This window comes from Polyodon spathula, chromosome 2 (genome assembly GCF_017654505.1).
Source record: "Polyodon spathula isolate WHYD16114869_AA chromosome 2, ASM1765450v1, whole genome shotgun sequence".
NCBI classification, from domain to species: domain Eukaryota; kingdom Metazoa; phylum Chordata; class Actinopteri; order Acipenseriformes; family Polyodontidae; genus Polyodon; species Polyodon spathula.
Genome location: NC_054535.1, coordinates 84,639,812 through 84,663,211, shown reverse-complemented (window position 1 = coordinate 84,663,211; position 23,400 = coordinate 84,639,812). Strand labels below are relative to the sequence as shown.

The window sequence follows — 23,400 nt, the reverse complement described above, 5'->3', positions numbered from 1 at the left end:
GTGGTATAGTAAAAAAAAAAAAAAAGGGCTCAAGCTTTGCTCTTGTGTCATAATGTCACAAGAACCCCTCTAAAGTAACACATAACTTGGATTAATCATAATGTGTGTGTGTGTGTGTGTGTGTGTCTATATACACACACATACTGCAATGCCAGTCCTGTATTCATTTAATATTGTATTACATCATCATGGGGCTCTATTTAAGATAAAAGAATGATAATAAGGAATTTATATTGTGTTTTAATTGTATTTACATTACAATGGTTGTAACCAACCCTTTAAAAAAATCACCACAGGTTAATAGACTATAGTTTAATTTGTGCAGGTATACACACCTGTATAAGTAGGTATGGTACTGTAACTCATTCAGCATTGGTAATTATAAATGGAAAATATATTACATATTTTAAATAGGTGACAGTTATCTACTGAGGGGCACCAAAATATTTACTAAGCGAGGTTGCTGTGTTAGGCTATCAAGAAACTCCCCATTCCCAGTTGTACTGCTTTGCTAGAGAAAAGGAGAACATTTCAGGATACCACTCTACCTGTGAGATGTCTTGCACATTTAAATAGTTTGCGTTTTTTTAGATAGCAGGTGAATGTCTATCAATGTTCAAAGAATAACATAAATTAAAACACAGGTACATGAAACGCTTGTAAACCAAGCTGCAAATCACAAGGGCGTGAAAGCTGACCTCACTCATGAATATGGGCAGGTAATAGCTTACCGTTATGTGTTTTGTTTTCTCAACAAAAACACACCATATAGTATTTTTTTTCTTCCTATTTGCATAATTCAATCAGTCGTGCCTTTCTAGAGTTTGTCTCCTGTGCGCTACCGTAGGTGGCGCATGCCCGGAAGTTTTTGTCAGAGACAACGTGAAGCTGGTGTGTCCAAAACAGCAGATTTGCTGTGTGTAGTTAGTAAACTTGAAGCCGTTGTTTACAGGCATTTTAAAACAAACGCATCAATAACCAGATATAATTATTATATGAATTACTGACAAAAAGCAGAAGAAACAGAATGGCGCAAGTGCTAAACCTGAACAACGAGGTACGTTTGAAACTACAGTAGCCTAACTGCTTTAATTTAGTTTAAGAATGTAAGCCATAGGTTATTTTTCAACGGCAAGACTTTGATTTTAGAATCTTCTTTTATACCTTCAGTTTCTGAAACGGCAGTTGTTACCCAGTGACTTGCAGGTCCACATACTGCAACTTTATAGAATTAGACTGGTGGTGTATGCGTGGTTGACGCTTAATTATCTGTCCACTCACGTGTGCAGTGCTACGGTCGGTCTATCAGCACAGTGCAAGGAACACACAAGTGGACTATTATCACAACCATATTAGGCTGGGAAAATATATCTCCTGCAATTGTATGACTTATATTGGTACAGAAAGGGACTTTTTTTAATGATGGGTCGCTTCACATTGTTACAGGCGTTGTCCACATAAAATGTACGGTTTCACTTACACGTTGTTTATTGGCTACATCACACACGCTTCTCAAGTTCAAAATAGTAACTGGCCAATAACAATTACCGTAACTATTTGTTGTAATCTCAAGCCGTAGCTCTACCCTTTTTTTTCACACATCCATTTACTTCATAAGTAGTAAACATTTTAAAATGCATACTGTTTAATCAGAATTTAATTCCTTATAATAGTTGATTTGATTGAACTACATTATTTCGAATTTAGCAAGCACGTGTGCCTCACAGGGCGTTTCAGGTCTGTTTAAAAACAGAAAATGTGGTAATTACAACAAAGTGGTGATTACAACATTTGGCCACCAGGTGGTATGTGTTCAATTCAACCCCATAATAAGACACAACATATGCTTTGAAGCCATGTCTACTATGGAACAGTCTCCTGAAAAATTATACATGTGACAAACTGCAAATCAGCTCTTTGGGGAGGGGAGGGGGTGATGAGTGATACTCAAATGTCAGCTACTTGAAATAACACAGGTTCTTTTCAAAAGTAGCAATGTCTGTCTTGGTGAATGGCATTCGGGTTATTTTTTTTTTTTCTAAGATAAATGGGGACGATATAAGTTATTTGAATCATGAGATATATAAAAATTAGACACACTGTCTCAATAGGCATTCATTTTACGAAAGTTAAAAATGGATGTTTTAATGGTATGTAAACATACAAAAACATAACATATCTTTAACCAGTAGGCCCCCTCCAGAGCATACACTGCATCATGTGAATGTATAGAAGTTAGCTTGGTAGAACTTTGTGAGAATTAATAGGTTCATCCACTGCATTTTATCAGGGTGCACTGTGTTGCTACCTAACTGGAAAGAAAGAAGATGTTAATTCCGGGACTGCCAAATAAGCAGTTTGTAATTCCAAAAAAGTAAGGAGTTATTTCAAGTGATCCTGAAATGTAGATAACAGCACTGTAAGGTCTAATGCATCTTACAGGTAATATTATAACTTATATGGATGTGATACTGGCAATTTAACAGCATGTTTCTGATTCACCCATTTTTTCAGCAGCACATATACAGTATATGTGCATAGCACCCTTTTGGTCCATTGATATTGCCACAGTTGTTTCACTGAATATTGTACCCATGGGCCTCTCCTTCACAGCCTGTTCTGGTCCATACCAGTTTTTTTATGGGGCAGTGCGAAAGTCTGGATGGAACGCGTGGGCTTTTTATGTGCATTATTAGACACACCTGAGCTTTGTTTAAATGTGCTGTTGCTAAATTAACCACGTCATAAAACCTGTAATGTATCAATTCCCTCTGATATGGTAGTCACATTTCTACACCTGTTTGAGCATAATGTTTTAAAAATAAATCCCTTTTTTACATTACAGATGTTGCTGCAGTTCAGCAGGGGGCATTATGATCCAAAATATCCACGTCTATTACCATGTCTTGCTTTCTGTAACATGTAACCAAGGTATTGGTACTAAAACCGCTAGACATGCCTGGATGTATTTTCATATCTATCAGTTTGTTAGTCCTGTCATTCAGATGATGTGTCCTGCAGAGAGGAACAAAGATTGGAAAACATGTGTGTTCCCATATCCATAGGAACACACAGACACTACGTTTTAATGGTCACATAAGGTTTAGAATACTTATTATAAATACCCCTGTAATTATTATGTAAGGATCACAGTATGCTGTACATCTTAAAGGTCATCCTAGGAAATCCACAGTGCAGTGCTTGTCTACATTTAAGCCACAGCTCACTCCCATTTTTTTAAAAGTTGTTTTTGATCTGACCATTCAGGCCACATTGACTTTTAATCCTGTGTAATGTGTAATTTGGAAATCTTTTGTAACTAAACAGTAGTTATATGAAACCTACTGTAATTAGAATCCCTGCTAACAAAAAAAGAAAGTCAGAGTCTACAGTAGGAAATATTTGCATCCAGTAAGTAAATAAAGGAGCTGTTGACTTGGTGTGTCTGTGTTCCAAAACAACCTGCAGTTTTCTGTTTTTAACCTGATGGATAGACTTGTGGTGTTCTTAGACATTAACCCACTGACCTCAGGTAACTTAAATATAATTTTGCAGTTTGCATTACCATTGAAAAGCAAGCAGTACTGACTTAATTACTGTGTAATCATATCCCTTGCAGAAAAAGGTACCTTGTTTCAGCTTTTTTTGTCTTCCAAGAGAAGACACCTAATTATATATCTATTTAATCCAATAATTTTGTTCATAAGTTAGCTTGCATATACAGTAGTTGCAAAACTCAATATTCTGTATTTGTATGTTTTTTTCTTTATTTTACAGATTTCATAAAGTATATAGAACCACTTGTTCACTATTGAAGCTATATATTACAACCTTAGGGTATATGGAGGCAGTATATCTGTCCATCTGTCTGTTTGTTTTATGTAGCTGCTTGTCCAATTCTGTCATGATTTCATTTACATCTAGATAAATGCTTCGATTAAACTTTTAAAGGACATTCAAGTTATTAGGTGTACCAAAATCTGGAGGTATGCACTGCATGTCTGTGTAACAGACATGTATGGTAGTTATGCCATGTATTTACAGTATACAGTGCTAACCCTTTATAACGCTATAGTGAGAAGCCATAGTTACTAGACCGTGCTATTGATGTTCTGCCTTTATAACGAATATGAAAGGGCTACTGTAATGGCATAATGGAGCAAATGTGAGCCACAACCCTACTCTGTTGTAACCAATTCCACATTATAATGGGTGAGAACTATATTTCTTGTGTTACGGATTCACGACCTCCAATTGTAGATTTGCTGCAATTTTTGTTGCTTTAAATGAACTACTTTCATATCCCCTTTGTGTGTGTCTGTATCTGGTTAGCAAGTTACTTCAGGGTGAAGCGAAGAGGAGGTTGCATTCAATTTGATCTGAAATAGTGAATCAGTTTCAAGAACTGCTCTATAAGAACGTTCCCAGACTCTGTAGCAAGTATGGCTGTGAGGGAAAAGTAGTAAACAAGCTTTCTGATTTTGCTTTCTATGATTGAAACAGAGACAGACGGCAGTTCATAACTATTTTTTTTTTTTTTTTTTTTTTTGTTTTTTGTTTTTTTTTTGTTTTTTTTTTTTTTTTTGCTTATATTTTTTTTTTTTTTTTTTTTTTTTTTTTTTTTTTTTTGTTTTTTTTTTTTTTTTTTTTTTTTTTTTTTTTTTTTTTTTTTTTTTTTTTTTTTTTTTTTTTTTTTTTTTTTTTTTTTTTTTTTTTTTTTTTTTTTTTTTTTTTTTTTTTTTTCTTTTTTTTTTTTTTTTTTTTATTTTTTTTTTTTTATTTTTTTTTTTTTTTTTTTATTTTTTTTTTTTTTTTTTTATTTTTTTTTTTTTTTTTTTTTTGCTTTAAAAAAAAATACACAATCTGCATCGGTTAATTTATTGTATAGTATGTTGGACTCAATGCAACAGTTAAAGAGTAAGTAGTGGGGTTCCTGAAAATATATAACGTTATGTCCCCACATGTTGCTACAACTGTTTAAATAATGTACCTGTAATCTTTCTTTTCATTAACATCCTGACAGCTTTTTACACCTAAATTTTGAAGTCTGTTTCAAAGCTTTTTTTCAAAATGCCTGCTCTAGTGCACTTGAGTTTGAGATCTGTCCTCTACAACACTGCAAACCCCAACTCCCCCCCCCACACACAAAAAAAAATAAAAATAAAAAACCATAACAACTTCTCTGACTTTTCTCTTCCATATTGCTGTGTTACCTGTTTAACAATGTGGGCAACAGTCCGTACACTATCAGTGCACTAGAGCGGACATATTTCAAATATGCGTACTTGAGCTCTTTGTATACTAGTGTACAGTAATATTGATGTATTTAGTGAGATCTGTAGCTGCTTCTAGTACTAAAGGTTTGTTTTTGTTTTTTGCATCATACTATCATCTGCTTGAATGTAAAATAGCCTGTTATATCCATTCCAAGTTCTGGCACATATAAAACTGTTGCCACATCATCTGGAACCTGTTTTGTAATAGAAATGCAGACTGAACACTTCTGTACAAAGCAAGGTTGGCGATTTTTTATTTTTTTAAATAAAAAAAATAGGATTTGACGTTTATGAATATAAATAAAGCAAATTATTTATCATTGTGGCATCCTCTAAATGTGAACTACAGTATGTGAATTACAAGAATTTGGCGATGAAGTACGCCAAAGAAACATATCCCTCACTCATCCAAGTCATTCTTTTTTTTTTTTTACATTTATTTCTTTGATTTTCTCTTTCTGTGTCAGTCCAAACACACACAGTTGTTACTTAGGAATACTTTGCTTTTTATAGTGTGTTCAACTGTTAAAGTTCCTGATTGCTCCACTAAATAAACCTGGTTTTACAGTAAATACAATGCTCAATTGTCTGTTTGGGACCCCATTGCATTGTCATCAGAATCACTTCGGCGAATATGTTAATGATGGGGCAGACGTTCTATAACGGGGCAAGATGAGTCTTCAGAATACCATTTCAGTGCATTATTTTTTTTTTATACGTCTTCACTCCATTTATACACCAGAATTTGGCAAGCGTTTACGCTTGCACTTGCATTTGTGCTGTGATCAGAGTTTTAGTTTATAGACAGTAAGAGTTTAAGATTTTTGTGTTAATAAAAGGTTTTTAAAACATACTTTTCATCTTTTCCTTGATTTTCTTTTTTTTTTTTTTAAATCAAGTGATTTAAATTGACTTGATTTAAATCAGGCAACCCTGATATAATTGTGTCCTCTTTAAAATATTTTGACTAGTGTTTCTTTCTGCATTTAACATCTGGTATAATGTAAAACTGTCAGTTGTACAGAACTTGGATCTCTTCCAGATTCCAGCACTTATAAAAGCGCCACATCATCTGCTGCCTGTTTTGTAATGGCCAATAATTCTGTTAAAGTATATATTTACAAATGTGTTTTATTTGAGATTGTAAACTGTTACTATGGGGCTTAAAGCATGTGTATATTACACAAACAAAACATAGTGTTGCTATTGCCAATACTTTCAAAGATTGCTTCCTATAGCACGTCTTTTTATATGAACACATGTGGCAGGCCACGTAGGCCTGTTCGATGCTGTTATGAAATCAAATGTCTGTGGTTCTTTGGTAGGCTAGCATTTGATAAATGGCTAACTGCTGTTGTATGATGTAAGGTCACTGAACTACATATGAACAATGTTTTAGTTCTACATGTTACTTGACTAAAAAGTGTATGTGTGTGTGTGTGTGAATATAATATTATATACACATACACACACACTGAGTGTACAAAACATTAGGAACACCTTCCTAATATTGAGGTGCACCCCCAGTTGGCTGCTATAACCCATTCGTGTCAAGGTACGACAAGTTGTGCATTCCTTTATGGGTCTTTCGGCACCAATGTTGTACTGGACTCTCAGTTAACTAACTGTAGCCCATCTGTTGCTCTGCACAATTCGTGTCAGCCTCCTTTGGCCTCTTTCATCAATGAGCCGTTTTCAACCACTGGCCTGCCGTTGCCTGGATGTCCTTTTGGTGGTGGACCATCCTTGATACACACAGGAAACTGCTGAGCATGAAAAACCCAGCAACGTTTCAATTCTTGACACACTGGCACCTGCTACCATACCTTGTTCAAAGGCACTTAAATCCTTTGTCTTGCCCTTTTACCCTCTGAATGGCACACATACACAATCTATGTCTCAATTGTTTCAAGGCTTAAAAATCCTTCTTTAACCTGTCTCCCCTTCATCTACACTGATTGAAGTGGATTTAACAGGTTACACCAATAAAAGATCATAGCTTTCACCTGGATTCACCTTGTCAGTCTATTTCATGGAAAGATAGATATATTTTTTTATTGAAATTTACGCAGTTTAGTGTCTCAATATACTCTGACATTATAGCATGGAACAAATAAACAATTGGAGATAAAAAATAAATCAAGGAATCATTTTGTTTAACAAAATTTAATCTACATTTTTGACTCAAAGTAGCCACCTTTTGCAGATATTACAGCATACTCATGGCATTCTTTCTACAATGGAAATCAAATATTGTTCGGAAAGTTCTTCCCAACACTCTTGCAGAAGTTCCCACAAATGTGTTGCACTTCTAGGTTGCTTTGCTTTCACCCTTCTGTCCAGTTCATCCCAAACTCCAGCTCGATGGGGTTTAAGTCTGGAGACTGCTGGCCATTCCATAATTTGAAGCCTACCGTCTTGTTCTTTTCTTTTAAGTTAGTTCTGACATAGCCTGGAGGTATGTTTTGGGTCATTATCTTGCTGTAGGATGAACCCCTGACCAACTAGGTGTATACCAGAGGGTATTGCATGGCGCTGCAAAATGCTATGGTAGCCGTTTTGGTTCAGGGTGCCACTCACTCTGTGCAAGTCGCCGACTCTGGATCCAGCAAAAGAGCCCCAGACCATCACGCGTCCTCCTCCATGTTTGACAGTTGGTGTCACACACTGAGGAACCTTCCTTTCGCCTACTCGACGGCGTACAAAAACCCTGCATGATGAACCGAAGATTTCAAATTTTGATTCATAGGTCCATAAGACCTCCTTCCAGTCTTCAGTAGTCCACTGGCGGTGCTTCGTGGCCCAGGCAAGGCTCTCTTTTCTTATTTTGCCATCTTAGCAATGGCTTTCTTACTGCCACTTGACCTGTCAAACCTGCAGCTCGAAGTCTTCTCTTCACAGTTGAAACTGAGACTTGCTTACTTCGACCTGTGTTAAGCTGTGCTTGAAGCTGTTGTCCTGTGAGCCGCCTATTATGCAAGCTGTTGACTCTCAGAAACTTGTAGCTTTGGGTCTGCCAGACCTCTTCATGTCAGTTTCCTCCAGTTTCCAAGTGCCTTTTGATGGTGTAGGAAACTGTACTCACTGACACCTTGGCTTTCTTTGCAATTTCTCTAAAGGAAAGACCTACAGTTTTACGGGTTATAATGGTCTGTCTGTCTTTCTTTGTTAATTGCCTTTTTCTCACCATTATGATAGCAATATACTACTTGCTGCAGTACAATACTGTCTAAATAATGCCTAAGAGGGTGTAGTAACACAGTATGTTCCAATACTGCTTTTATACAGAGGGTTTGTAAGTAATCAACAGAAGTTGGGACACCTGTAGGAATTGTTAACATCAACTTTCAAGGCTTAATTTACTTCCATTGCTGCAGAACAGCTGTAAATTGTTAACCCATTACTTGTTCCCTGAAAAAGGCCTTTTTGTATAACTCTGAAATGTACATTATTTTTCAGTTTTTGGTAACCTAAACTTTTTTTTTTTTAACCTCTGGCAGTTTACCGCTTACCTTTTTACCATTTCAGGTTATTCACTGGACTTGAACTGCTTAAATTTCAATAAAAACTGGAAAAATGGGGGTGTTCTAAAACACTGGGTGGTGTGTGTGTATGTGTGTGTGTGTATATATATAGATATATATATATATATATATATATATATATATATATATATATATATATATATATATATATATATATAATTATATACTTATATGTGTGTTGATAAAGGCTTAAAAAGAAAGCTGATGTTAAAGTAATGTCACTAAAAAGTGAAGTAGATACTAAAATAAAGAAACTTGGTCCTTGATACGGTTGTCACTTTTATTACATTATGCAGGAGATACTCCTCACAAGCACGTGACTGAGTATTCTGACAATGCATTAATTCACACAGGCGTATATAGAATGTAAGTCATTACATGTTTGCAAGACATGCAATCAGGTACACCCCCTGCTGCTCTCCCTTCTCTGTCCAATCTCCGTGAGACAGCAGCTTATTATCTCACACCCCTTGTTTAGTATTATTCCGCTCTCACTGGACTTTAACACCCTAAATTAAACTTGCCTTGTACCAAATACTGGTTTCTAACCAGTATCTTATCTTAGCTCTGAACCACTCCCATAGAGGCTGCTAATTGTTGTATAACAGGGGTTAAGGGCTTTTATCTGCATACCCATCTGTTTCTCTTGGGGGTTGTATTATCTTTAATTCGTGCTGGTTATTCTGATTTTCTGATTTTACTTATTCTGAAAGTTTCTGTACATTGCTTACAACCTTCTCATCGTGTGATACAATACAGATGTTTAATTTCCCTTCCCTATTTTAGACTTGTTTGTGTGACTGTGGTTACAAGTGAAGGCCCTTTGGCTGAACGTCCAGGCTTTTTCCATCCTGTTTTTTCCCCCATGAACTGTGTGGGCTGTTTCTTGCTTCAGTTGAGTAGTTTTCTAGTGAAACCTGCTAACGTCACCCCTTTATTCGGGGCCAATTTAACAAAGCCTTTACAAAACCCATTTGTCATGTTTTATACTCAACTTCATGTTCTTTCATGGTTTTCTTCCTACAGTGCAGATCATTTCTGTCACACACACACTCACAGCTGCTGAAAAAACAAAAGACTTCAGTTAGGGAGAAATTATACAAAAATTGTAAAGCAGAATGGGCATTAGGACAACCTAATATTTCTGTCACTGAGTGCCGTTTTTTTGCTGTAAACTGTCTTTTGTGTTGGATGAGTGACGTGGAGTGTAGTGGTTGTGGGTTTGGCCAGCTGTTGGTTGGCAGGCACACTTTCGCAGGCAGTGGTCCAATTTGCCATGGTAATGTTCCATTCTTTTGTTGTCTGCTAAACCCTTAAATTGAAATAGTACACAACTTTCAAAGCAGTTGTTTTTGTTTGAGTTGTTTAGTTTACATGTTTAACTTTGTAATTTAGTACACTATTGAGGATTTGTTCTCTTATAAAACTGTCCCATAGTAAAAGTCTAGCAAAATGTAATAAATCACAGGAAAAGCATGGTAAAGTATTGTAAAGCAGAAAGTCTATAGGGAATGAATATAAACAAATAAAATAACATAAACATGGCAAACTATTGTAAAGTACAGTATAACCATGTGGAAAGCAAAAATACCATGGTAAACTTTTTATAAAGGTTACTACATGGTTTTGACAATTTGTTTTAGTTGAAGCATGAAATTCCTCTGTTATAAAATAAAAGGATGATGTCATAAGTTTTAATATAAACAAGATCATAGCAAGATAACAGAACATCTGTAACTTATGTATTCTTAACAAAATAATTCTAGCATTTCTTACCTGATACAGTGCCTATAGAAAGTCTACACCCCCTTGAACTTTTTTTTTCACGTTGTTGTGTCAGTGCCTTAGAGTTTCGTGCATTTAAATGAGGATTTAGTTCCACTTATCTACACACCATACTCCACACTGTTAAGGGGAAAAGTTTTTATTGAAAAAAATGATATTAAAAATACAAAACTGAAAGATCATAATTGGATAAGTGTCAACCCTCCTGAGTTAACACTTGGTGGAAGCACCTTTGGCAGCAATTACAGCTGTGAGTCTGTTGGGATAGGTCTCTACCAACTTTGCACACCTAGATTTGTCAATATTTGACCATTCTTCACAAAACCGTTCAAGCTCTGTCAAGTTCCTTGGGGAGTGTTGAAGACTGTTGTCTATCAAATCATGCCACAGATTTTCCATTGGATTTAGGTCGGGGCTCTGACTGGGCCACTCAAGGACAGTTATCTTTTTGTTTCTTAGCCATTCCAGTGTAGTTTTGGCTGTGTGCTTTGGGTCGTTGTCATGCTGAAAGGTGAACTTCCGTCCCAGTTTCAGCTTTCTTGCAGAGGGCAGCAGGTTTTCCTCAAGGACTTCTCTGTACTTTGCTCCATTAATTTTCCCTTCTGTCCTGACAAGTGCCCCAGTCCCTGCCATTGAGATGCATCCCCATAACATGTTGCTGCCACCACAATGCTTCACAGTAGGGGTGGTGTTCTTTGGATGATGCGCTGTGTTGGGTTTTCGCCAAACAACGCTTTGCATTTAGGCCAGAAAGTTCCATTTTAGTTTCTTCAGACCAAAACCTTTTTGCCACATGGCTACAGAAGTGTTTTTTTTTCATACTTCAAAAGGGATTCGAGCAGGGCTTTCTTGAGTAGTGACTTCCTTCTTGCCACAAGCAGCAGAGGGAACCTACAAGAACTGCTGAATTTATCCTGAAATCACGTGAATCACTACAATTTAACACAGGTGGAGGTCACTTGGTGTGTGATTTTGAAGGCGATTGCTATTACAAGGGGGGTGGACACTTATCCAACCAAGCTATTTCAGTTTTTATTTTTAATTAATTTTCTACAAATTTCTAGAATATTTTTTTCACTTGGAAGTTGTGGGGTAGGATGTGTAGATAAATTAAATGATATATATATATTTTAATGCATTTTAATTCCAGACTATAAGGCAACAAAATGTGAAAATTGAGGGGGTGTAGACTTTCTATAGGCACTGTATGTATCTTGTTTTAAATGTGTATTTGGTTTTGAATGGTAGGATTTTTTTTTTTCATAGCTACAGTATTGGTAAACCAAAAAAAAAAGCTTTTGCACTGTTTTTAATGCTGCAGTTCTTGTCATTAAGGAACACAGCCGTGCCTTCAGTGACAATAGAATATAAAACCATGATGTACAAAGTATTGTTTAATTTTTATATCGGAGGTAGCCTTCACGCTTGTAGGCTGTAGACTTTTTACCAGAACTGAATTCTTTCTCAGCAACTTCCTTTATCTCATCTGCACCCAAGTAATGTTCCTTTTTAAAGTAGTAACTGGATTTCTATTTAACCTGCTGATTATTGTTTTTCCAGTTAAAAAATTGCGCATAAGGTTGGGCCAAGAATTGAATTCAGGACCCAGCTAAGTGTTTTGAATGCAGTAACTTTGCAGTGTTACTGTATTAAACCATTAAGTGCATTATCATTTAGCAGCTACAGTATACAGTATATTTCTGTAAGGGATGTGTGTTGTGCAGGACTCTCAGGTTTGCAGTTGTCTGAGTTCCTAGGACGCGCATTTGACCGTCCTGAAGCGGGCAGCCCCATCGCAGGTTATTTTTTTTATTTACATTTTTTTTAAATCATGCAGGTAGTACAGCGGCATTGTGTGAAGTGCAAGCTTCAGGATGTTGGCGGGCCCATACATTGTAGTTCCATCTGTGTTGAGCTGGAAAACATGTAACCGGGTATGTCTTGAATCGGAGCGAACTGAACATTACCTATGTACGGTTGTGTTTTTTTTGCTGAAATCCATCTCGTTCAAAAACCTGATAGGTCTGTATTTTTTCATGTTAAAAAATGGCTTATTTCACGGTCTAAAAATAGGTTTTTCACGATTAAACATATTTTGGAGAGCCCAGCACTGTAATTAAGGTGAATGGGAGGTAGAAAATGTGTTAAAGTGAAACAGAAATTAATTGTATACAGAAGGCAATTTTTCCAAATTTAAAGTAGAATATCATCACTCCTAGGAATATTTATTGTTTGTAAATAGGTAGGGATGGGAATTTTGAATAGTTTCCTATTTGAATACACGGGGTGAATCCCTGCTCTTACGCTCCCAAGAATAAAAGGCAAATGCGTATTGGTACTACAAGCAGACAGCATAATAATGTAAGCTAGTAAAGTTTATGAAGAGTACAAACAATGTCCAAGACTCGTTCAATACTCCATTTCCTTAGGCACCGGTGTTTCTTTTTGTTTACTGAATTAAAATACAGAGCTCAATGAAACTTGTACCAAGACACAGTTGAGCAGCAACATCACAGTGCGTATTCCTCAGGAAGCTATTGACGCTTCTTTGAACTAGTCTCGATTTCTGGTGTTCGTACGCGGAGCACAGCAGCTGGCGTCAAAATTGAAAAGGGAAGCGTGTAAAGATGGAGCGGTCAAAACGATGTGTCGAATACCTGCGAAATAAAAATAAAACATTTTAGTTTAAAAAGCAGGTACATTAATGCATTATTATTATTAATGCAGCTTTTTAATCAATTGTACCCCCAACGAGTCCCTCGCCCTACCTGCCTTTGTCTGAAAGTTCTGAACTGGTTACCTAGCAACCAACTTGCCCTGTTAGCAGGATGCACTTCTGTAGTCACTGTGATTATTGTTGTGAAGAGTGTTCAGAACGTTACTTTATATCAAACAGTTGACAGTTTTCTGAAGAAAAGTGTTGGAAACGGGAGTAATGAAGGGAAATCGAGTGGTGCTCCAGCAAAAGTTACGTTAACAATCGCCCGATCAGCAGTAAACAAAAAAAATAAAAACCCTAAAAAGTTTGTGATATATGGCTTGCTTTGCCTGGTTTCTGGCAGATATTTTTGATCACTTAAATATTCTTAACACGACACTCCAAGGACGAGACATATTAGTCTTTTCTCTCACTGACAAACTCGAAAGCTGAATCAAGAAGCTCCCTTTGTAGTACGATCGCGTAAACCGCGGGAGTCTAGAAGCATATGCATATTTATTTATTTTTTTATTTTTTCTGTTCGCTATAAAAAACACTGTTGTGTAGTCATTTTTATTGCTAGAACTAGGGGATCGCAGTGAAGTTTGTGAACCGCTGCTCTGTGATAACAGATGACATTTTAGTTCATCTTTGAGTATAGTGGTTTAAATATTTATTTAAACTAAGATGTTTTAGTTCAGTGGTTGTGGGGAGAGTTTGTTACATTTGCAGTTTATCTGGTCATTTCAAGCAATGGAAAAAAAAAAACAAAAACAACTTGCGTAGTTTCTTTTAGAACAGATTCAGAATCTTGAAAATTGGGTTGTTGATTGGTACGCAAAGTTTATGAGATGGTACGTGTATTTTTATTTTTAAATGGCGTTTTTTTCATATGTGAATCGAGTGTCCCCTGTAGTGGATCAAAATAACGGAGATACTATCGGCAATGTGATACAATCATGATCTAATTAAAGAGGATTTGCGATCTTAAGCTGCCTCTTTTGATGTCTGGTAAACTAATGTCAACACATGACAAAGACTAAATATATGTGGAAAGGGTATTTATTTAAAGTGTGATGGTGTAACTACGGTTTAATGGTTAACCGATAGTTTTAAACAGATTTTTTATTTTGCTTCTACTAGTAGCTAATATATAAGCTTATTTTCATATTTTCAACTACACCCTAATTTGTACAAATCATGATGATTCTTGTGTGTATGAATGTAACACATGGTTAAGGGTTTTAAATTGAATAGCAAAGCTATGAAATATGCACTGTCTATAGCTGTTTAGCAAACAGTATAGCAAGAGAGATCTCTGTGCACAAAAAATCAAATAGCGTCTTACTGATTCAGCTTTGCTAGCTTACAGTGTACCTTTTTTTCACTAACCACTAGAGCTGCCAACAGTAACTTTTTAATTGTGCAGGTGTTGGCTAAATCTAAAATGTTAAAGTGTAAAGATGAAAGTGACTGAGCATTTACTGTAAAAGATGATTAACAATTTTCTCAAGTATGCGTCTACACCCTTGCTCCAAGAATAATATGAAAACGTCACTGGCTGGTAATGCCTTGCCTTTTCATGCTTTGTTTTTGTTCAGGCTTCAGACACATCTCAAGAGTTTTTGGCTTGTTCCATTTCCTTTGAAGATTGTCAGCTTTTAATAGGGCAATAAATGCAGCTAACCAAACTCTTAGGAGAAGGGGCCACAGTGTACAGTATCCGGCTCACAGTGGTCCATGTTAAGTTATAGTGTGCAGGTCAGTGTGTGATTTACTGTATGTAGGAAATGTTAAATTTGGTTTCTTTTTGTATTTTTTTTTAACCAGGTTGTGAAGATGAGGAAAGACGTAAAGAAGGCCAGAGCACTGATCATCCGGAAGTTAACGAGGCACATCACCAAACTAAAGTCGAAAAAGTTGGTGACTTGAGTCATCTATTTTGTATTTATTTATTTTATTCTGTTTTATTTAACACTTGGAGGCTGTTCACTTGATCTATACATCTAGTTTATTGAATGCCTATGATTTTAGTAATTTCTCTGCTGGATTTTTTTTTTTAATAAGGGATTTCAAGTTTCCTCCAGTCACTAAGCAAAACGCTCAATTCAAAAAGGTTTCAAAATAAAAATAATAAAAACACATAATGACAAGACAATACACAAAGTACACATTATGTTTACACAGCACATACACAAGGCCTGTTTAAGTACGGGAACAACAGTTTTTTAAAACTACAACAGGAGATGTCAGATCTAAGTCCTGTGGGTAACAGGTTCCAATCTGTAGCAGCAGAAAAAAAACTAAAGATTTTCTTCCCGCAGCACTTTTTTAATATTGAAGTATTTTGTGCCTCAGACATTACGTAGGCTGTATTTATAGGTAAACTCATGAAACAAGCTGTTTAAATAAACTGGTAATGTTATGTGCCCCTTTAAAAAGAATCATTTTCCGGTAATAATTCCTTCTGTTAATTTAGAATACAAGCTGCAATGATGCCCTAGTGGAGTACACTGAAGTATAAACCTACAAATCCTATTATACACTGAGTGTACAAAACATTAGGAACACCATCCTAATATTGAGTTGCACCCTCTTTTGCCCTCAGAACAGCCTCAATTCATCGGGGCATGGACTCTGCAGGGTGTCGAAAGTGCTCCACAGGGATGCTGGCCCATGTTGACTCCAGTGCTTCCCACAGTTGTCAAGTTGGCTGGTAGTGGATCTCTTCTCCGAGTAGCTCAATTGGATTGAGATCTGGTGACTGGGCAGGCCACTGCAATAAGATGAATTCACTGTCATGTTGGTGGAACCATTCCTGGACAATCTTAGCCTTATGGCATGGGGCATTATCCTGCTGAAAAAATCCATTAGCAGATTGATACACTGCTGCCATGAAGGAATGCACCTGATTGGCAATGATGTTCAGATATCCTGTGGCATTCAAACGTTGCTCCACTTTTATCAAGGGGCCCAATGTGTGCCATGAAAACAAACCCCACACAACCACCAAGCCTGCAATGTTAACATGCGTAATGATAGATGCATGTACTCATGTGGTTTTCTCCATACCCTAGTCCTCCCATCAGCGTGAAACAGCAGGAAGCGGGATTCATCAGACCAGGCAATGTTTTTCCTATCCTCCAGTGTCCAGTGTTTTCGTTCCTTAGCCCACTGCAACCACAGTTACTTGTGTTTTGTTGAAAGAAGTGGAACTCTGTTTGGTCGTCGGCTGCCATACCCCATTCGTGTCAAGGTACGACAAAAAAAACAGCAGCTTTTCAGTTCTTGACACACTCAAACCAGCACGCCTGGCACCTACTACCATACCCAGTTCAAAGACACGTAAATCCTTTGTCTTGCCCTTTTACCCTCTGAATGGCACACATACACAATCCATGTCTCAATTGTTTCAAGGCTTAAAAATCCTTCTTTAACCTGTCTCCCCTTCATCTACACTGATTGAAGTGGATTTAACAGGTTACATCAATAAGGGATCATAGCTTTCACCTGGACTCACCTCATCAGTCTATTTCATGGAAAGAGCAGGTGTTCCTAATGTTTTGTACACTCAGTGTACATTGTATCGATCTTTTTCAGTGATTCCTTACTAGCAGTCCTGTAGATCACATCATTAAGGTCTAGAATAGGGAACAAAAGTTGTTGGGTTAAACCTTGCTGCAAAAGCTTAAACAGTGACGCTGACCATACAATACTCCAAGCTTCCTACCTATGTTACTACATACATCTTTAATGTGTTTTTCAACTTTAAGAGTTGTGTCAATATAAACCCCTAGATATTTAAATGTCAACTCTCTCCAATGGTGTAGTATTACAAGTAACAATAGAAACATTTTGAACTAGTATTTTGAATAATTTTCTCCAAACCAAACAGCATGATATTTGTCTTTTTTCATTTAAGATCAGACCATTTTCATCAATACATTTTTGAAGTTTAGGAAAATGGCTGTGTAGTAGCTTAGTTAAGTCATGGGTATTATCAGAACTACAGTAAACCACAGTATCTTTTACAAAGAATTGCCTTTATCAGTCAAAAACCATATGCTTTCATCACCTGAAAGGAAGTCAGTAATCCCCTGAAGGAGAAATGTTAAATAAATGTTCTGTCTCAGCCATTTGCCAAAGTCTTGTTTGACTTCCATTTTGCATTTCTCCTTAGTTACTCAGCTGTGGAGATTAGTAAGAAAGCTGGTTACCAGTCTCACGGGTGAAACAGAAATATGTTTTACATTAAAATCATGGGTTCACATGGCCTCCACCTCCGACAGTTCAAACAATTGGGTGGAGACCACAACAATAGTTTCTGAATGTTTAAGTAGTCCGGATTGCTGGTTATTACAATTTTTACCAAATCATCAAGTATTCTCTTATTTATTTCAGTATCTTCCAATATTGCCGCCTGGAGATTCAAAAGCAAAAACCGAAACGCTTTGTCACTTTATTAGTGTTGTTGAACATGTTATTTTGATGGCACAACAGTATTTATATAAGGATATAACTGAGGGCAAAAATATGTTATTTTAAGTAAGATGGTTAAATATATATATTTTTTTAAACTTACATTTAAATATAACAGCTTTCAAACATCGACACCTCCTCTCACCCCTGCTCAGTTTGGGCAGCGAAGCGTCAGCAAGCTTCCTTAATGCCACTCCCTGTAGCTGCATCCATCTTCTCTGAATGGACTGCTTAATAGAGATCCCCGCTGTCATTGGTTTTCAAGTGCCCATTAAAAGAAAATTATGATCTTATGAACTCAAAGTTTCACTTATTTATGGCAGATTCCAACCTAAAAAAAGATCTGGGGAAGAATGTTCTATACGTCATTAGAAAAGGGGTCTAAGATTTCCTTTAACCTGATTGGTCGATATGTGGTCCCTACTCTTTGTTAAAGGACCGCCTAATTATTTAGGTAAATGCAAAGCATTTATGTATTTCATGAGGGCACTCAATCCAGCTCCCCCCCCCCCCCATCCCAGATAATTCAGCATTCCACACTGTCTGGCTGCCATACCATCAACAGTCTTATGTAAATGTATTTCAATCTGTATATCAGCCATATTTAGGGCAATAACATACTTTAGTTTAAAGGTAATCCATTCAGCTGTTTTTCCTTATGGTACTGTTTTATCTGCGACAGGTCATTCCCTATTTAAAAAAATAAATAAATAAATAAAATCATCCTCAAGGGGTAGAAACTAATAAGAGTCAAGGTGATTAGGAGATGTTCTGATGTAGAAACCTCATCACTTTAAAGTTGCTGTGAAACAGCAGAAACTGATTAGTAAGAAACACCTCTTTATTATAGATTTTGAAATTAACTGTTAGACACTCAGATTCTTAACTAATTAGTGGCTGCTTGCTCAATTTCCTGTATTGCAGAGAAAAACCTTTCAAACGTGAGTATTGTCATGACCTGTATATAAATATCTCAACTTCTATTTTAAGTTATAATTTGATTTTGCCTTAGATTTTACTTGAAGGCTGGTCTTTCTGTGTTCAGTAACATGGCATTTGGTGACAACCTCGTTATCCGGAAGACCTGTTGATGATGTACCGATTCCATTTTATTGTATATTTTGGGGGGGGGGGGTTATCATTTTTATTGGTTAAAACCAGAAATTAGAAACCCTAATTGTATATTATATATACTTTATTGCACCAAAGAAGGTCCTTGGCATTGTTTATGACCTATTGGACAAGCAGTGTTAGTGTTAGTAGTGTGTTACTAGTGTTAGTACCTAAAAAATTTTCATATACGTCCCTGGCGGAGGATAAGGTATTTTTGTAGTGAGGTGACCAGAACTACAATAAATAAAATGCCCCTTAAAATTCAATGTTAGCTCTGTATGCTGTACCATGGATCTTTTTTTTTTGGCTCCAAAAGGCACTCCTCATTAGACCATTTAAGTGAGGTAGGCCTAAAAAATATTATGCTTACTAATGCTGCACAGCCTTTTGGCAGTGCATTTTATATCTATGCTTGCTTTTCTTTATCCAAAGTTGGTTTTGCCCTTCTCAGCAATGGGATTACACTGGATGCCCACTAAAACATTTATTTCCCAGCAGATACTAAATTTATTTTAAAATGTGTTCTTGTATCATTGCAGGGGTAATGCAGAGGAAGTTGAAAAGAACAAAAGACGAGCCGGAAGGTTGTTAGAAGAAATCCATGCTATGAAGGTAAAACAAAGACACTAAAGGCTGCCACACACCAGACGCAATTTGCTGGTTTTCGCTTTAACATGACCATACACATCAAAGCTACATAGAGGCGATGCAACAGGTTTGAAAACTGCCAGATCTATACAACTCATGAAGGGCAAGGCAATGTTGCCTTTGTTGGGCGTGAAGATTCAGGGGCACCGAGGCAGTTCTAGGAGACAAAAAAACAAGACATAAGTCCAACCCAAGGGCACAAAGGTGATTTCATACTTTCATAAAACAACAAAAAAGAAACAGAGCGCCTATTGTGTTGATGGAATTTGAATTCAGACAAACACAAATCAATTTTTTCTGAATGATTCACACACTAATTGTTACAAAAATAAAATATAGTTCGCTTTTCCATTGTAAAAATAAAATAGTATAAAAAAAAAAAAAAATTAAAACAACAAACGTTTTATGATAAATTACAAAGGGTAATTTGGCAAAAAATAAATATTTAGGGTATTTTTTTTTTTTTAACTAAAGTCAGTCACACACCACTGACAAATACATGGATTAGACTAGAGGCTTAAATACAGCCTTAATGATACAAAAGCACAAATAAGCGATATGAGTGAAGGGAAAGTTTAAAAAATAAAATAAAAAATGAAATTTTCACGCAAACTGGCTGAAGATTTAACTGCTGGTCAAATGAGTTGTTCCATCTGCAGTCTGCGCAACTGTAACTTAGAAAACTGCTGTTATAAAACCTGTACAAGAAACGTGGCTTTGAAATAAAGAAAATAGAAATAGAAACTTTGTCAGGCAATGGAGAGTGCTCAGCATCACAATGATGAACAGCTGGATGTACATAATATTAGATGTTTACATTTGAGAGACTTTATATTGTTTCACAGTTCATGAAATTTACAGTTGAGAAGGATTTACATTGCTGGACACAGTAAAAAAAAAAAAAAAAAAAAAAAGGTATGCTGTAAAGCATACACATCCTAATCTATTTTGTGAAAGCATGAGTTTTACTAGTTAAAAATGAGTTATAATGTGTATTGCACTGTTGTATTTTAAAGTATTGCAATTTTAAGCCAGTTTTCTCACAATTCAATTTCACGCTGTCTAATCTCGTCCTTTCTGCAATATTGTACTTGACAACTGTAAGTTCACATTAGTATTTCTGTAATTAGGCTTCAAAGCCAAAGGCTGTGAAATTCCTATTAATAAAAAAAATCTTATTATTAATTTATTTTTTCTTCCCAAAACTTTAAACTGCTGCTGCTTCAAAGCTGTGTGACCTATCATTCTCTGACTTGGCAGGTAACAAGCTGGGTACATTTGCTGTCAGATGCTGAAAAAATTTTGCTGCTGCGTCCTTACAATTGGCGCTGTAACGCATTTTTCAATAAAACAATTCGAAATCTTCCTGTGAACCGTTGAAACGATTGATCTGAAACTTGGCATACATCATCCAATTCCAAACCTACATCAAGTTTGCGAAGCAGTAGTTGCTGTGATAAATTTTAATGTCAAAATGGCTGCCACAAATCTTATCGAAACGCGCCCCTAACAAACTGCTGCTGTTTTGAAAACCGTTTGTCCAACAAACTCCAAACTTGATAGTTATTGTCCCAGTAACAATGGAATACAAATATGTGAAAATAGTGATGTTTTTAAAACAAGATGGCTGCCACTTATACGTTTAGATTTGAAATTTAAACCTGCGTCAATTGATAAACGATTTACTTGACTAACTCCAAACTTCACAAGCATCTTCCCTGATACTGTATCAATACAACCTTTTTTTAAAAAATTGTGTTGACCGGAAACGAAAATGGCGATTTGACTCATTTTTTAAGAAACCTTTCGAAATCTTCTTGGGAACCAGTGAAGCGATTGATCAGACACTTGCTATATATCATCAGCATCCAAACCTGCATCAAGTTTGCGAAGCAGAAGTTTCTGCATAAATTTTAATGTCAAAATGGCTGCCACAGATCTTATCAAAACGCGTCCTTAACAGCAAACTGCTGCTATGTGAACACCGTTTGACCGACAAACTCCAAATTTGGTAGTTATTGTCACAGTAACAATGGAATAAAAATATGTCAAAATGGGTATGTTTTATAAAACAAGATGGCTGCCAGGTGTATGTTTACGTCTGAAACTTAAAACTGCCTCAGTTGACAAACGGTTTACTTGACTAACTCGAAACTTCACAAGCATCATCCTTGACACTGTAGCAATACAACTGACTTAACTCATGTTAAACAAGATGGCTGCATGACGCATTTTTGAAAAAAAACTTTCAAAATCTTCTGTCGAACAGTTGAAGTTACTGATTTTAAAGTTGGCACTTTGAGAACTAAACAAGCTTAGACGGGTACTGATACTGGGGCTTGGGAGCTGTAAAACTGTCTGACAATTCTGGTTATTATTATTATTGTTAGGGAGAAATTGTTGTGCATCCATTGCTTCTCTGAACATTCGGTAATTCCTAGAATACTTTGCTGCCGCTTTAGATGGCTCTTCTTCCTTCCTTCTTTCTTTTTGAACGTTTTGGAGTTGGCACGGAGCTCACAGACAGAAAAATCACAGTGACATTGCCAGTGAACACATGTGATTGAAAGTTCTGGAAGCACGGTCATATTAAGCTCATTCTAACAGCATCCCTCCCTCCGTTTGCCCGATAAGGCACGCCTTTCTCGTGGCTTAGTGTTTGGGAGGTGCACAGTAAAAAAAATGGCAACAATAATACGTTATGATAGAGTGATTCTTGCAGGATAAGGTTAGACAGAATTAAATTGAATTGTGACAAAATGGGCCAGCTGACACTGAGCAAGTTTGTGAATGGGTTATAGATCAGGGAAAGTAGATTTTGCACTTACAATGTAATTCGTACTGGTGATATTCATGCCCATATGCATTTATGCCTCGTCTTGTGCAGCGCACTGTCTCGCTGGTTCTCAGCGTCTCTATGGACTGTTTTGTAGCTCCTACATAGAATGTGTTTCTCTAAGCACTTTCAATAATACAGACACTGGGAACCAGCAAATACACTGACAACACTGTTTAAGTGGGGGGTCAGCCAATAAGACGTTAATATGTCAGTATTGACATCGTTGTTGCTATGCTCAAACTGTTTTTTTTGAGTTCTTGAAAGTGCTTGGAGAAACACAGTGATTCCTGCTGGAAAAAATAGAACCGCATTAAATCTTTTAAAAACAGTAAAGTTAGTAAAATGAAGAAAAGCAACCTGAAATCGATAGTAGATTATTTTATTTTTTTGTAGGACAAAGTAAGCAATTTGTATTGGTTACACTACGTTTGAAATGTGTGTCTACACCTCTAAATTACAGGTTTGAATTAATGCACGTTTGCATTTGGACTGTTGTGGTTTGCCTATATTAATTGAGGTTGGCCTTTATGCAGGGGATACAGGAAGTAAGAGAGAGAAACATGAGTGAGACTTGTAAGCAAGACGTAACAGCTGCACTATCCGTGTTGCTCTGTACACCTCATACCGTGTACTCTCCCAAAAAATGATTATGAACCAATGTGTCAGTAATTAACACAAAAGTCCTATACAATCTTCTCAAAGCCACAGGAATTGTTTATCAGAAGCTGTCTCAGATGAACAGTTACCAGTTGTTTTTGTTGAGATTTGGAAGTTTAGTAGCAGTTGTTTGGTCTTGTACTACAAGTTGTTTCATGCTCAGTTATTTTTTTAGGTACAAATACATGTCCTACAGGAGTAGGTTATCAAGGAGGTTATGTGCAATTACTAATCCTGAGTGGGTTTTTTTTTTTAATTCATTTATAAGCATATTTTATTGCCTTTTAGTTCTTGAGAAAAAATTTAAAAAATGTTTTTGATTTTTGCACATGAATGATGTACAGTGCACCCCTTTGTGAT

At 36.4% G+C, this 23,400-nt stretch overlaps 1 protein-coding gene across 1 annotated transcript in view; it reads left to right on the top strand.

Annotated features, from left to right (window-relative positions):
• Positions 1-867: 867 nt before the first annotated feature.
• LOC121302565 (serum response factor-binding protein 1-like) overlaps positions 868-23,400 on the top strand; it is a 53,720-nt gene continuing 31,187 nt past the window's right edge. Inside the window, exons 1-3 of the mRNA XM_041232568.1 lie at positions 868-1,057; positions 15,135-15,223; positions 19,436-19,508. Of these exons, the coding sequence (XP_041088502.1) occupies positions 1,028-1,057; positions 15,135-15,223; positions 19,436-19,508 (192 nt within the window). The 5' untranslated portion in view covers positions 868-1,027. The remainder of the gene's footprint in view (positions 1,058-15,134; positions 15,224-19,435; positions 19,509-23,400) is intronic.